The sequence below is a fragment of the Ostrinia furnacalis genome, unplaced genomic scaffold (assembly GCF_004193835.3).
Source record: "Ostrinia furnacalis isolate ACB-3 unplaced genomic scaffold, ASM419383v2 OfSCF4915, whole genome shotgun sequence".
NCBI classification, from domain to species: domain Eukaryota; kingdom Metazoa; phylum Arthropoda; class Insecta; order Lepidoptera; family Crambidae; genus Ostrinia; species Ostrinia furnacalis.
In genome coordinates this window covers 2,404,424-2,420,674 of record NW_021135154.1, presented here as the reverse complement: position 1 = coordinate 2,420,674, position 16,251 = coordinate 2,404,424, and the positions used below count along the sequence as shown (strand labels likewise).

The following is a 16,251-nucleotide window of genomic DNA, read 5'->3' as shown; positions in this document are numbered from 1 at the left end:
TGGATTTCGAGTTTACCATTTTATGTAATGTAAAGATTTAATGTTTTCTTTTAATTTTATTATCATGTTTGTTATAATAATTGACCCTAACTATAGATGCAATAAAAGTACAGGTTGTAATTTTAACAGATTTTAATACTTAGTCGGTTCGAATCCCGGGTGTTACAAGCGAATTTTCGGAAATATTTGAATGAATTTTTCATTATTTTCAAAAATAAAGGAATGTTTTCTTTGAGAAAAATTTCTATCTGCAGTTATAATATATGACGTGGCATTACAAAATTCCACCCTGTATATGGATTTTTGAAGGCTTGCATGAAACTGAATGCTTTCAGAGTTTTAGAAAATACTGCAGAAGGACGCCCTAATGTTCCAGAAGACAAGGAGGATTTGGTTTACGCAGAGGATGCAGATATCCTAGATGTTTCGGCCTCCCTGATGAGTAAAAAGGTTAGTAGGTATAGCTTACGTAGAATAAAGTTGGTCATATCTTTCTCGTAGTGGAAAAAATTCTCAAAGCTATCCAATTTTGGAATCTGTTAGAGTACCTATGCAGCTTATTAGTTTAAAGACACCAAACCGCAAGTGCTGCGAAGAGATAGAGGTCAGTTAGTGCAGTCCAACAGTTAGTTAAGAGGCTTGAGGTAAAGCGCGCGCCAGCACTGCGCGTTTGACTGCCTCCGAAAGCGCACGCGAGTATCGTTTGCGCAACATATAAACCAACACCGCGACGTATATAAAGCCATAAGCCACAGTTACGAAATTCGTCAATCCTTTTCTGAGACCTTCAGTCGACTTCAATGCCGGCTTGAGCCTTACCGATTGTGACACGATCGTGCGGGATATGTGTTATGGTGATTGAATTTGAACGTAACGTAACTGTCTAAGATGAATAGACCCGCGGCGCAGGGCGTGATGCCCGTCGTGCTGCTGTTGCTGTTGGCGACTACTGGTAAGATTAAAACTTTATAGACACTATTATTAATTGTACATTACAATATGGTTATAGGTAGTTATAATGGACATGGTTGGAAGGTGTAGGTACAATTTATTTAAGTACCTAATACTTGCACACATAAAATACAGTAAATTGTCATTTGGCACTAAGTATCCTCCAGTCAACTTTAGAGGAGAAATGAACATAATTATTAGGATGGTGCATCCACATATATACCTACATATTTATTTTTCAGTACAGTACAGGCATTAATCTACACCGCTTTGCGTATATTTCCACATTGAGCGAAGCATAATGTAAATGCCGAGAACTTTGAAGGTTTCATGTAATTCCCACATAATAATATTGTAAACATTCACATTGTATGATACCAAGTTAAAAGACTAGAACACTCGTAATTAGCGAATATTCACCACATAGCCGGCCTAGCCTGCTATGCTACAAGTAAATATTTATCAGCACTAGCCCACTTTAGTCTACTGCTGGACACAGGCCTTCCCTACCCAATACACGTTATCTAGCTGGTCATCGGCTAATTGATTTCCCTAGTGCTTGAGGCCAACACACGTTTAATTTTAACTTGAGTCTAGGTGTACTTAGAAATTCATAAGTCTAGATCTAGATAAAGTTCGTTGTCTGACACTTAACAAAAGTTAAATCAAATCAAAGTCTGATCCCCACATTCATAAAGGGTTTCCACCTAAACGCAGTTTTGTGATTTTAAAAAGATAGTTTGCGGTATTTAGGTGCTTCGCTAGTTGGCGTTGTTTAGATCGACCACTTCTTGCGCTCTACTTACTTCTCGACCAACACTGATAACGTAGTTGTTACAATACCATAACAAGTGTAGTGTGTTGACTGGCCATTATTAATTTAGTCCGTTCCTTTCATCATCATCATCATCACTGTTGATCAAGCTTCCTCCAATGATTTTCATATTGACCGGTTGGTAGCGGCCTGCTTATTTCGTTACTTTTATAAGGTTAACTATTTCTTTCAATCTTTCGTTACCTTTATGAGGTTGTTCCTTTCAGCCACATAGGGACTATTCTCGCCTATCGTTCTCACCGCTGCAACTCCTGTGTAGCCAGGATCTACAGCTTAACCGCCAATAAAAACCCAACGACGGTCAAGTTTATCCCGGGAGAAAGTTAAAGTGTCATTGGACCCGCAACGAAAATCAGAAGAGGAGTAAAGTTTCAACCACAAAATGTTTTTAAATTAATTTCTGCAGGCACTTCAGAAGAAGACAGTCGCGTGAAGCTTACACGCGATCTAACGTAATCAACTGTTCAACACTGATAAAAGGCTGTCGTTGCCTAGCCATTTATTAATTAAATCCCTTTAGTGGTTAAAGGGATTTAATTAATAAAAGGCAAATCATAATATAAGTAATTAATTCTCAGGTACTTCAGAAGAAGGTAGCCGCGTGAAGCGCTTACGAGCAGACGCGTCTAATGTAGCGAGGGAGCCTGCGCAAGCGCTGGACGCGCCAGAACCGGAGGCTGATGCAGCGCCCGCCCCTCACGCTTTCCTCAGTCCTTCAGTCAAGGAATACCTGGAGCTTGGAATGGCTATTCCAGGTGAGTTGGCTGAGCCAACTTGGCTCTGAGCGTTGTTAATCTGGGGAACAAGTTTAACATTAGAATAATACATTAGGTACTGCAAACATGTTTTAAGGGTTTTATGGTCTCTAAGAACTAATGGCTCAAAATAACATGGAACGAACCGTAATGAAGGAGACCGTACCTACCTTTGGCAAGGAGTTGGTTTTCAGTGCGCGCGAGCGATTTTTCATGCCTATGACTGTGCGGGAGAAAAATTCTCAGTTTTCTAAACCTAAAGAGAATATACATGTACCTACTCGTAATATATTCACACTTGTGTCATTCTGTGTTATTGTATCTTATAAGCTAATCATTCATGCCTCGAGTTATAAAAATAATTTTCAGTAGATTATTCTAAGCGTTAATTAGGAATAGAAAGTAAGGACGTGTAAAGGAACTATACCGGCACTTAACCAGCATCTTAGGATCTTATCAATTTGCAATTATTATGGTTGTATGTACTTACTTAAAGTGATATTTTATCGATTACTTACGTAATATCCGAGTACTAATGAGGTTTACAATCAAATAAGCTGTGATGTACATGTCCATAATTATCTATTTAATTATATAACAAGTTCTATATTTTATTTTTAAATAACTTGAAAAAATCGAATTGTCTAAGGTGGGAATTTTAATCCAACTTAAATTCCCTCGTGTTCATTCATTAGAATGTTCGGGGTGTCTTTGCAGTGTTTATGTAACGTATCCCGTGTCAAAAGGGCGTAGCAATTATTTTATAATTACGATAAAAATCAATTTAGGTACTTACTTACTTACTTATTCGCAGTGGAGGCTGATCTTTTAATTTTTATTTTCAGTCAAACATAGCTATAATAAAATAACTACATAAATTATTAATTAGCTTTAATAAATTAAACTCCACTTAATAGTTGTTGTGACAACTAATAAAATTAATATTTTATTTTATATGCATTGCGAATGACATTTACAAAACGATTAAGTTAGACATGTTACTTACTTAAGTAAAGAATTAATTAATTTTTGATTATTAAAATTAATTCCCATAATCATACTCAACACCTCCCTACATAGATTTTGATTTAAAAGTTGTATGTACTTACTCATACGTACTGTCTTTAAGATTGTCAACATTGTATCGAAAAGTTAGAAGTATGGTCTGTTACATTTTATATGGTTGTTGTGTACCTACCTACTAAGATTTCGTAAGTTATCCTGAAATTAACATTATTAAACGGTTACTTAAATAACCAATAGTTTCAATGTTATGTTTGAATACGTGTAGTTTTCAGCGTCGTTTCAGTATGCGAGCCTTTATTTATATTATTTTTAATTTCCCTAGTATCAACATCAACGAATATAAAATATTAATCATCGGTAATAGGAAGATTAATACTGTAAGTAGCTCAATGTGTTTAAGCTAACCATGTAGTACCTATTTACTTGTACATAGATTTTACCGATCATAGTTCTCACGGATAGACCATTGAATAGAATAAAAGATATAGATAAATTAAAAATACTTATAAAACTTAGTTGGCCTCGACATTTGTACCGCATAAAGTTTATAGACATGTTTACGGATCTCAGGCTAATCAATGAGATTAGAGTGGTTGTCTATGATGATGCTGCTCTTCCTTTATTTTTAAATTGGGGAGTATCACTAATGATGTTAAGGTAAATGTCTAGTAAAAATCGTGTGAGTAAACCTGCGTTTACTATGCTAGGATCTTGTCGCTTTAAGTTTAAGGGAGTGATCAGGGAGATTGTAATGTATGTACAGACGACAGCACAGAAAATTATATTTATGGTTTATTTAATGAATAGTAAAATTATTAAAAGATAGGTAAATACTTCATGAGTTGCCACAGTGTCTTGACGTACGACTCTACATTATTCTAAATGATACTCGCAACTAATTCGATAGTAGCAGAACAAATGCCATTAAAGTGTTCTCCCAACTGGAGCTCTTAGGTTTCATTTGTCCATTAACTGTCCTTTACAGTAGTGATGAGCTACGAGCAATAGTTATTCGTGATCAAGGTGTCTAACAAGATAAGTCAAGGTTGTTCATTTAGATGCACTAGGCATGACTCAGAGGAAACATTTATGGACAGCATTTATTACATGAACTTAAATTGGAATTTATTTAAGTAACCTCTAATAATAATTATTTCAGCAATAAGCTGTAAAGAACTTAATGTAGAATATTGACTGAATACGAATTGATGTATTTAATCCTGGACCGTATTTTCCGATCCTTCCTTTTTAACTGAAGATATGTGACATCCACGCCCAATTCCTCTCAACAACATAAAGTACTACAGATTTGTAGCTTCCGTTTTTATCTGGGTTAAAAATACATAATAGAGTTAAAATAAATGGCCGATTCACTATCTCAGTCCATGTTTAAGCTCTATCATTAGTAGAAACCATTGTTTAGTCAGCTTTGGTCGGGCACGAATCAGCAGGGCGTGTCTATGGTGCTCACAGTAACCTTGCCGGGTCTTTGTCTTTATAGATTAACTCTTAATTGTGCCAACAATCGTGCATTATGGGCGAGGTCATGCGCTTGCGCTTAGTCTAAGTTTGGACACAACTTACAACGCGAAGATGCTGTGCCCATGTTTGAATGAATTGATATTCGCTAATTACTTTGTTTACTGATTCGAGCGTAAAATGAGGGCTTTAAGCAACATTACAGCCTTTTGAAGAGTTGCTGACTTCTTATTCAAATATTGACGATTATGTTACGACCTACTTCGAATTTAAGTTGGGAAACTAGAACCATATTTAAATAATTAACAGCGATGGGTTGAATTAAACGGGAAATTATATAACGTTAAGCATTAGCAGTAAAAACTATACACACACAAGCTATTTAACACAGTCGTAAATCTTCAAATTAGAGTTATTTGTAGTGACATTGTATTTACAAACTTAAAAAAACACAGAGTGCAATCTGCATTGATTAGCGTCAAGTTATCGATGATTGATTATGATTACAGTTTGTAAGTAGAAATTAATATTTATATTGTAAAATAGGTACTATTAAGGCGCATCGTGTCGACAATGCTGCGCCGGCGCGCATAATTTGCCGCATTTGCGTGCATCCAAGTGATTAGGAAATCTGAAGTTTATTGGCAACGAACACAATATGTCTCTGGCAACAAATAAATGGGTCACACGTGTTTTGCAACAAATAATGGAACATTAAACATTTTTGCAGTTAGTCATCATTTGATTCATGTTTGTAATTGTTGGTTCATTTCCCCCAATCATTGGTTTTGTAGAGACGCGCTTGGCAACTATATTCAACAACTAGTACTGTTTCGATTTTGCGTGTGTCCTCAAGATAGAGTTCTAGAAAGTTATTTATTTATTAATTAACCATCTTTAATAGGAATGACCTATAAAATAAAGTGTGCCTACCTATCTATTAATAAGAATACTTATTCGGTTGATTGTACGATTAATTATTAGAACATCTTCTGATCCTTCAATCAAGATCATCAAACCTGATTAAGATCACTATAAAACTTCAGTCAACGTTTTATAACACCTATAAACAAATTAAGTCATCATGTACGCCGTTATATCACATCACGCAATTGCAATGTAAAATAATATAAAAATTGCTAATTACCGTAGTTTTGAGTCATTCACTTGTCGAGCAACCCGCCCTGACATTCTGTGCACCGCTAAGGTCATTCGAAGGCAGTCATGTGTGCCCGGTATCACAGCTAGATGAGATCCCCATATAGATAGTAGGGCTGTGCCCTTAGTTCTGACACCTACATAAATTTAATGAATTTTGGTAGAGATAGATTTGACATTAGGCAAAGAGCTTTGTTGAAAATAATCTTGATGAGGGTGAAATGGAAGAAAGTTTTAGAGCTTTTAGTTTATCTAAATCTAGAGAGATGTTTAAACGAATGCTTTAACATAATGATGATTTTCAGTAAATTAGTCAGATAGCTTTTGATAGCTCTAGCAAGGATACAGGAAACAGGTAAATTAAGGAAATTCGCTTAAAGTTTAAAATAATATTTGTTATTATTTTTATAAAAATGCAAAAATAGAACCGATTTGTTAATTGGTACGTCAAATCAAGTTAACTTTTTTAAATCTGTTTTCAAATTAAACCATTAATTACAAGTTTGATTACGTTTTGCAACGGAACCTAATTATCTTTGTATGAGCTTGTAATATCTGCCGGTACCTTCACATCGGTCACAGAACAGGAAATTCTGAACGACGGAGCTGCTTGCAATGATTGTTTATACTACATTTAGGTCAATGTCGCATTGTTTTATGACTTTTTTTCTTTTATAACTTGAACATTATTTATAAACTATTATTTATACACATGTTTTTTTCGTTTATGTTTAATATGCAAGTTTAAAAACATTTTCTCCTCATGCCCCTTACTCAACTCTAAAGAAACATTATTTTTATCAAAAATATGCTGTAGAAGGTATAACGGTTATATACGAGGTCTATAACCGCCGCAGATGGTCCATGATGCATTGCATTCTACTAGTAAAACGTGGTGCTTTTGTTTGGTTCTGAAGAGACCTTTTAATAAAATGCTATTATAAGTCACAATCAAACCAGTTTAGTCGCTTCTAGAACATCACAGCAACCGCAACGAAAGCAAGGTACAGGCGACAGCAGATCAGACATTTTTGGTTACAAAATTCGCTCATATTGCAACTACGTAAGTGTCACAATGTGAAGCTTAACGTGCTGTTGTTTGTACCTAAAACTGCGATAAAAGTGCCGCAATGATACATCACTCTGATAACTTAATGATCGGTTATTGCAGCAATTAAAGTTGGGTCATTCTAAAATCCATGCAAATAGATATTGTTATTGTCGTAGGCTTGAAGTTGCAACTATTGTTTATAAGAATTTTCACACCTTTTTGCATCAAAGAGCGAACTCTACTGCTTAAGTTTGAGTTAACGATTTATTTCTGGATTTTGTGTTATGCAATTCGCATTTGTTATTATGTATTGGACAAGGCTATTACCGGTCGTCGGTTTGTAGACATTTAGCGTGACAATAATAATTGTTTCCTGTGATCACGTAATTTTTGGCAGGCAAACAATGCACGAGGTGAGGTATTGATGGATAATTGCGAAGGAATGGCCGGCGACGACGTGTGGGTGTGCACACAATGGCTTAAGCTATATAAAGGCTATATAAATTATACATGTAGAGGTACTGTCAGATGGTGCCACGAAACTTGTCATGTGCTCAAATTAGTAGCAGATCTGCTATAATATTAATGACATTACGTAATAAGGATGTTTAAAATGAGCTCATCAACGAAGTGGTTTACTCGTAGGTATATTACAGATTGAAGCTTAGATGCAGATTCATTTTCAAGCAGAGGCTTTTGATTGTTAGTAAAACAAATGATAGTCTATGACTGAGATTGAATTAAGTTTTTATCTTTGTTTTGTAATAATGAGGTAAAGTTTATCTACACAGCTATCTATCATCAACAGAAAACTTAGGACAGTTAAATGTCATACATGGTAAACCTGGCATGACATATTCTAATATTAATAAAAAAAATTGACATTCAAAAACCTATATTGCAATAATTTGTTAACCCTGATCCATTGGTCATTGTAACATTCGCAACTGGCACGCCCGTGAGCGTATGCGCCTCATGCAGTGTTGCACGATATCTTATTCACTACGATTATACTTGACAGTGCGATAACGCGTTGAATGGCAATAAAAACATTGACTAAAGGTTAACTGAAGCTTAATGGTCGTAGATTAAAATACCAACGTTGTCGTTATGAGGTTTAGTTTTTTAGTAGAGCTAGAGTTAAAATTAAGAAAAAAGCTATCACTGAAAAATGAGGCTCATGACAGTAAGACTTCATGATAAACTTTAAAGTTCATTTTTCTTAGGTATCCTAAATTTTTGATCTAATTTCGTGAAAAATACTCGTTTAGAATAGTAAAACTACTGAAATATTTTAATTTTTCATGATGTACCACTTGGATCCGTATGATATTTATTTATTTTGTTTATTTATTTTGTTATATGCAACGGTTGACTGTTTAGCAGGCACATCACATTTATACACGCACAGGTCCCAACGACTCATTTTCATTCCACATTATAGAGAGAGAGAGACGTTTGTTTTGTTAATTTTACTTATTCTGCGGTAAATAAACGACACCTAAACAGAATTATAACGTCATTATTACTATTACATAAAAATGAAGTTTCGCCAATGAGACTATTATAATAATAAGTTAGGAACATCCGAGACTTATTTTGCATATTATAAGGCAGCATGAAGTCATTACTAAATATTATTATAATGAGTGTTTACATTTAACATCCACTACATTTGTGGAGCCTGTCAAGCCGGTTTCGCGAAGATGCCTCCCCGGTTTTATACAATATGACTTCTTGTATTATTTTGTGTCTAGGGTAATTCGATATACATGAAATATTGATAATTGCACAGGTTTTGCATGCCAAAAAGGCGAGTAGGTATCGTACTAAAGTGATTTGATTTGACTTTGTGAGCGTCGTAAGTTTCAAGTTTTATAATGACTGCAATAAAACTTATCCAAATTAACTTACATTTCAATTATGGTTATATTTATACCGAATCTCGTATTCTGAGACGATGATTGGTACCAGTAACAGATTTTAAATTATTCTTGAATTTTAATCAACTTTTGAGCGTGTTTTAATTAAGTAAAATAATAGAGTTATTCCTAAAGCTCATTTTCATTACGTAATAGCTATTTCATTTATCCATCACCCACTTCCCATATTAGTATTTAGTATATTCATGTTATACGACATTATTTTGAGTACAACAACATTGAGTTCAATTAGAAACAGTGTGTCAATTGAACAAGCCTAGTTTTGTTGGTTACATAATACAAGTTTTCACTGTCAATGCCGGAGTTGTAAATGTGGCATGTTTGAGTCCTTAGAAGCTTAGGTAAATTGTTATGTAAATGACCTTCCAACGTACTTGTCCGTCCTTTTTGGTCTTTATTGCTTATTCTTTGATTTTGTTTTGCACTTAGCACCTCAACCGGTGGCATTTGGAGACCTTTACACTATCTACTACCTGTATGATGATTGTTTTTGTCACTTTTTGACTTCTTGGGGTTTTTACGTTAAAATTAGGTATTCTCAACCAATATGAGAGCTTGAGTTCTCTTGTAACACAACTCTATAAGTTAGCTATACTTTGTACGTGTGCGCGTTACGATAGTGTCTTGTGTACCTTCTGGTTTTCCTCAGTACTTAAATCATAATCTGGTTGTATGCAACTGTTACGAAAAACCTCACCATGCGTTCGCTAACTGTTGTATAATAGCTCTCAGTATGAACTATCATTAGGTGTAAGACCGTTACTATTCCGCATTGGCTAATTACGAGTCGACAGTTGTGGGGAAATGAAGATTGTTCCAAGACAGTGGATATGACTAAAAATTTTGAGTCTAGTAAAGTAAGGATGTAACCAAGAAAGAGGTCCAAAATATTGTATCAATTCCTTTCATATCGCTAATAGAGTTTGTATGTTATTTAGTTTCCACTGTAGGAGAACAACCCTCGCAGGCAATGGAGCAGTGCAGTGGAGGATTTGGCCTCCATTCCTTACGCTTGCCATTTGAATTTGGTTGGATACTGTTGCTAGTATTTTGTACCTTGGTCGCCTTTTACGACATAAACATGAAGAGTAGGAGTGGTCTGCTCTGCCGGAATCACACGACTAAGTTTTATATTTACTTGTAATGATTACAGATGAAAGGCAATTACCACCTAAGTCACTGTTTATTATAAAACTAAACGTTTATGCAATATCTTGACAGTTACATAAAATCGTTTATGCTTCTGGCAATACGTTGGTTTGGCTACTCAGACGGGGTTGCACATTTACGTTTACTACGACAAGCATTTATTCGTAGCGATTGCATCCTGATATGACCAAATCAATTTGCAGGTAGATATATCAAAAATGGCTAGGACGAGTTAACTATCAATTAAGGGCCCATGTTTGGAAATAAATCAGTTACCAATAATACGCTTCTGGGCACTGATTTCTGGTTCTAGCTCCTCTTGCAAAGTGAATCTGAATCGAGCTATTAACGCCTCTCACTGCATTGTGCAAGTAGGACTGGTGCAAGCCCGATATTCGCCCGTTACGTGCACGGTTGCATCAATTGTGCTTGCTCTCTGAATTAATAAGAGTCAAAGGTCGAGTTGTTACTGGACATTCCTGGAAAACCATTGGAGCTCTCAATCAAACGATTATCGCTTTACAAAACGGAACAATGTCAAAAGTCACAAAAACTCAAAATGATCATCTGGCCCCTTCAGTCGACTGCTAGTCAAATACATAATCCATTTTTAGTTTTTTTTTTTAAGTTCTTAGATACGTTTAACTAACTATGTTTTATTTCCTTTAAGGAACTAACTAACCAAATCATTAACAACTGACAAGATTGGCATAAAACTTATAAGTTAGTATTAATAAGAGCTACACCAATCTTTGTGCTCTTTGTCCTAGACTATTATGCTATTTATTGGTAATTTATGTCATAAATTATTACATTCGAATGTTCTCCCAGAGCTGGAATGATCCGGAGGTCAGCAGGGCAGAGTGAAAGTGGTTATAGCCAGCGAACTTTCGCATCTTTACTGCCGGGACCTATTATGCGCTAGGCTTTGCCTTTACAGAAAATCGTGCCTCAAATTAAATGGGTAGGTTCAAGCTCGATCAAGAATCGTTTGAAATTGTTAGATTCAATAATGATCGCCTGATTCAATCTGAAATTATAATGATAGTTACGTCGCTGTATTATTTAGGTAAACTAATAATAATGATTAAAGAGGCTATCGTTTTCAACATTATGAAACTGAAATTAGGCAGTTAATAAGCTATTTATTCATTAATGAACGAACTGTTCGTTTATTAATGTTATTATTAAACAGTTTTGAGTAAAATCTTATTTATTACACAACAGAATTAATACTGCATGTTACTTACAAGACATGTATGAAGTGTTCCATTATAATGAGCAATAATTTTCAAGTAACAGTAGACCTGAATACCTTTGACAAATACATTTCGAATTCGTACGAACACCACACGTGTGACTATAAATAATAATAACTGCTCACAGGGCGCGCCGGTTCAAACCGCTCAAAGGTTCCACACTAATTATTGTGGGAGCCAGCTTACCTCTATCAAGATCTAGCATTATTTATGACCGCGTTACACACACTCGACTTATTACAGTCATGTGTTCCGATCTCAATTTGTTAAAATCACATTATCAACATTAACGAGTTATATCCAAGGTCAATCATGAGGTTTATAGGTAATTTAACATGTTTTTGTACCAAATATCATTTACATTCTTGTTAAAATAATTATTTTCAAAGGAAGCAGACGTCAAAGATAATGTTAAACCTCAATTTATTTGACTAGATTATTGAAGTCACGTAANATTAGTGTCATTCTCACACTATCATCATCGGTTGCCTAACATCATGATGCGTGCGTTTGATACTATTCTGTAGCTCAACTTTCGGCTGGCGCGGCAACCACATAAAAAGCCTAAGTAAAGCCGGACAGGCTGGACAAGCCAATATTTGGCCGGATAAGACCGTAAAAAGCCAAACATGTCCGGCTAAAGCCGGACACCTGGCAACCCTAACCGCGTTACACACGCTCGACTTATTACAGTCATGTGTTCCGATCTCAATTTGTTAAAATCACATTATCAACATTAACGAGTTATTTCCAAGGTCAGTCATGAGATTTATAGGTAATTTAACATGTTTTTGTACCAAATATCATTTACATTCTTGATAATAATTATTTTCAAAGCAAGTAGACGTCAAAGTTAATGTTAAACCTCAATTTATTTGGTTATATTATTAAAGTCACGTTACGCCTACAAAAGACATCAACGCGTTAAGTGACTTCTTATCACTTGATATTTAAGAAGCAATTACTCGTACTTTTGATATCGTACCCTTACCGTTTATTCCATTAATCATTTACCATACATTGCCTATTTTGGGTACAGAACATTCACAAATCTTTTTGCGTTATTAATAAATCAAGATAATTAGTTTTTACACAATTCTATGATTATGAATGTATTACTTGCACTTAAATATAGTTTTCTATACTTATTAATATTTAATCTTTCTTGTATACTAATATGAAACTTCACGTGATTTCAGGAAAACCTGGAACTGACTACCCAGTGCTGGGCGCGGTGCCCTACACAAACTTCTATTGCGACGAGCAGCCGTACCCTGGTTTCTTCGCCGATATGGAAACCAGATGCCAAGGTATAATTTCTACAGTTTTAACAAGCAAATAAATAGTTTTAGAACTATTTCTAATATATGATATTGAAGTTTATATTGGCTTCATAATGATTCAGTCGTATTTGGGACCAATTTTTATTTCGTCTCCGAAAAAAAATCATTCATTTAAGTTACGTGAATTATCAAAAATGTTACTATGTTTGACTATAAAAATACGTAATTGAGACTATTTCAAGACATTTAGAAAATATTTGATTTAAAAAAAAAGTTAAACCTTTTGAGTTCAGAGAGTATAAATTCTGATTATTCTAATATTTCGATTTCCTCTAATATCAAAATCAAATAGTCCGGTAACCCAGTGGACTATATACCAGATTTAAGAACTCGTCGTCCTTGGTTCAATATCAGGACCATGCGAGATGTTACTGTATCCATTAGCATTTTCTACAGATCGAGTCGGTGGATCACAGAGCCATATTTGGCAGGCAAGCATAATTTATGAAAACAGATTAATCTCTCAAAAATCGAATCCACACTAATATTTATAAATGCGAAAGTAATTCTGTTTGTCTGTCTGTGTTGCTTTCACGCCTAAAACACTGAAACGATTTTGATGAAATTTGGCATAGAGATAGTTCGAGTCCCGGAAAAGGGCAAAGGATAGTTTTTTGACACGTGCGAAAAAGTGTGACAGACAAAATTTCACGCGGGCGAAGCCGCGGGCAGAAAGCTAGTGTTGCTATAAAAGTATTGTTATCATAGGAACTTGTTATTGAATTTGGTATTAGTATTAAAAGCTTTCAAGGCAAAAGCGCCTTTTGATTTTTATCCGCCGAACGTAGGCAAACGCAATTTAAAGGAACTTTGGTGCCATAATGTATCATTAAAAATTAAATTAACAACATGAAATTGTAGGCGTATACAATGTAATGGTTGTATTGTTTGAAGTGTAAACGTTTAGTTGGCGATTAATTGAAAATAATCTTTAACATAACGCTGTAGGGTTTAGAGTTAATTGTTACAGATTGAATAGTCAGATGTTTTATTCAATTGTTTGTCGCATGTTTTATAAAGGTAGCTATTTATTATACTGACGCACATCTCTGTCCGAAAAGTGATATTATACAGCTGTCACTATCGCGACCTTGGCCGTGCCAAGATGATTAAGTATACCGACCTTATGGCAGTCTGAGGTCAACTAATTATAGCAAAAAGCTACCCGGAAGATGCTCTCGACATGAAATGTTAGGTCAAGTTCGTGAGATCCGCTATTCTGCCTTACTTTTAATGATTCAATTTGGTTGTCTTCGTCGATAGGCCTTAATGTTCTCCCGGCGTTTAAGAGCTCAATTTGAAGTGTCTAATTGATATTTTAGCATTAATTTGCAATAAAAGGTAGCTCAATTTCAACTTCGTCAATAACAAGATTACAAAAATAACCTTGGTTGGTGTACAATGTTCTATCAATCAAATGGTCATGTCAAATTTAAGCACCATTTAAGATTTGAAATTGAATTTCTAATATCTTTACGTTCTATACCAGTTATACCATTAATGTATACATGTTTTGTGATATTAAATTATTATTAACCTTTGAAAACCAGTCACAAAGTTGGTACACTTAGATCTCCCTTCACGTGTCTTATCAATCCTGCCAGCAGTATGTCTTGAGTAACCATACCTAATGTAATTCTAAAGTTAGGAGTTTAAATTTTTTTTTATTAAATTAAATTAAGTAAATAAGCTTTACACGTCAGGAAATTATAATTTCTAGGTTAGTTTGATGCTTAAAGCATAACCATGTTATCCCAAAGTAAAGTTACGTAGTAGGATGCATCGTGTTGCAACTGAAGCCTTGAATGGGCATGGCTGCGTGCTGCGACATTAGAGTTCTTAGAAATGTGTTAAGTGTCACGCAGAAATACGTGCGTATTGAACTTTTAGTTGTATATTTACATAAAAGGCCTTCGAATCTCCAATGAATAGGCCTCTTTCTTACATCAGGCCATATTGTGGTCAAGAGCAAGCGTATACTTTGGTAAATGGTATCATCTTCTTACGTTTATCTTTATGATGTTTTCTTAGACCAATATTAAAAAGTTTGGCTCTTGATCAATAATTATTTTTATGTTTGAACCTTTAATGAGTCAAACCTACTTCTAGTCCTAATTAGAAAATTGCTTTGAAAACGAAGTACCTACTCGATGAAATTTTCTTTGTGATTCCTATTATTCAATGCATATTAATTTGTTGAGCTTTGTTTTTATAGTAAAAGAAAGTAGAAGACTGATTCACTGATTTTTAAAATTAGTCAAATTTTCAAATTAATAATTTCTTTTTATGACCTTGCACAAGGAATTTAGGGATCACTTTTTTATGTAATGTAGATACGATAGTGTCTAGTTAATGAGGGCTATCGTTTTAGCGCTCACCAGTTAGCGCCACTGTAGGTAGAGTAAGGTCCTGTCACTTGCTAGTAGCGAAGACAGTGGCACCAACTGGTGAGCGCTAAAGTGGTAGGAGGACTATCGCATTTGCACTCCTCAAGATGGCGCCACTGTAGAGTAAGGTCCTGTCAATCGCCAGGGGTGCCAATTGTTAAGTATAAAAACGATAGCCCTCATTGTCCCTTACGACATTTATCTCTAAGCTCTACATAATTATTACTTCTTTTTCCAGCCTGGCACTACTGCGACATCGACGGCCGGCAAGCTTCCTTCCTCTGCCCCAACGGGACAGTATTCTCCCAAGGGGTGGCGTCCTGCGACTGGTGGTTCAACGTCCGCTGCGCCTTATCACCAGCCCTCTACCCTCTTAACGCGCGACTCTATAGAAGGAGGAGAAAGAACTCCCGCCCGAAGCCTCACCGGGTCATAGATAAGGAGCTGGTCGATGAAATATTCTTGTAGATAGTAGATGTAGTTGAATGTAGTGATTTGTGATTGATACTGAACGGTCTATCAAAAATCTAAAGCCCGGTCTGTGAGCACGTAGATTTTGTCCAATACCCCCGAGCTACCCATCCTTATCGCTCGCGCGTAATTATATTGCTGTCGCGACTGTGCGACGGGCGCCCGCAGTGTGTGTGCGAGTGCGACAGCAACATAATTACGCGCGAGCGATAATGATGGGTAGCTTGGGGTCATTGGACAAAATTCTACGTGCTCACGGACCAGGCTTTAGTAACTTTTATGTATAATCAAGATTCCAGTAGCTAGTCTCATTTATTCCGAAAGCTAAAAAGAACAATATGAAAATGAAAAGGCTGAATACAATTGAAAACTTAATTTTTCTGTACCGCAATTACCAAGCTAGTCTCATTTATTCCGAAATAATTTTGACTATATGTATGGGCC

At 35.5% G+C, this 16,251-nt stretch overlaps 1 protein-coding gene across 1 annotated transcript; it reads left to right on the top strand.

Moving 5' to 3' along the window:
- Positions 1–613: 613 nt before the first annotated feature.
- LOC114360235 (uncharacterized) lies at positions 614–15,906 on the top strand. Its single transcript, XM_028314857.1, has 4 exons — positions 614–952; positions 2,365–2,541; positions 12,806–12,916; positions 15,575–15,906. The coding sequence occupies exons 1-4, from the start codon at positions 889–891 to the stop codon at positions 15,802–15,804; spliced, it is 582 nt and encodes a 193-aa protein (XP_028170658.1). The 5' UTR covers positions 614–888; the 3' UTR covers positions 15,805–15,906.
- The last annotated feature ends 345 nt before the right edge of the window (positions 15,907–16,251 follow it).

Bases quoted from the DNA above. Each gene is read 5' to 3' on its own strand.
- LOC114360235 (XM_028314857.1), top strand. From the start codon at position 889: ATGAATAGACCCGCGGCGCAGGGCGTGATGCCCGTCGTGCTGCTGTTG. The intron at 2,542-12,805 runs GTGAGTTGGCTG...ACGTGATTTCAG, and splicing joins GCTTGGAATGGCTATTCCAG to GAAAACCTGGAACTGACTAC. The intron at 12,917-15,574 runs GTATAATTTCTA...TTCTTTTTCCAG, and splicing joins TATGGAAACCAGATGCCAAG to CCTGGCACTACTGCGACATC.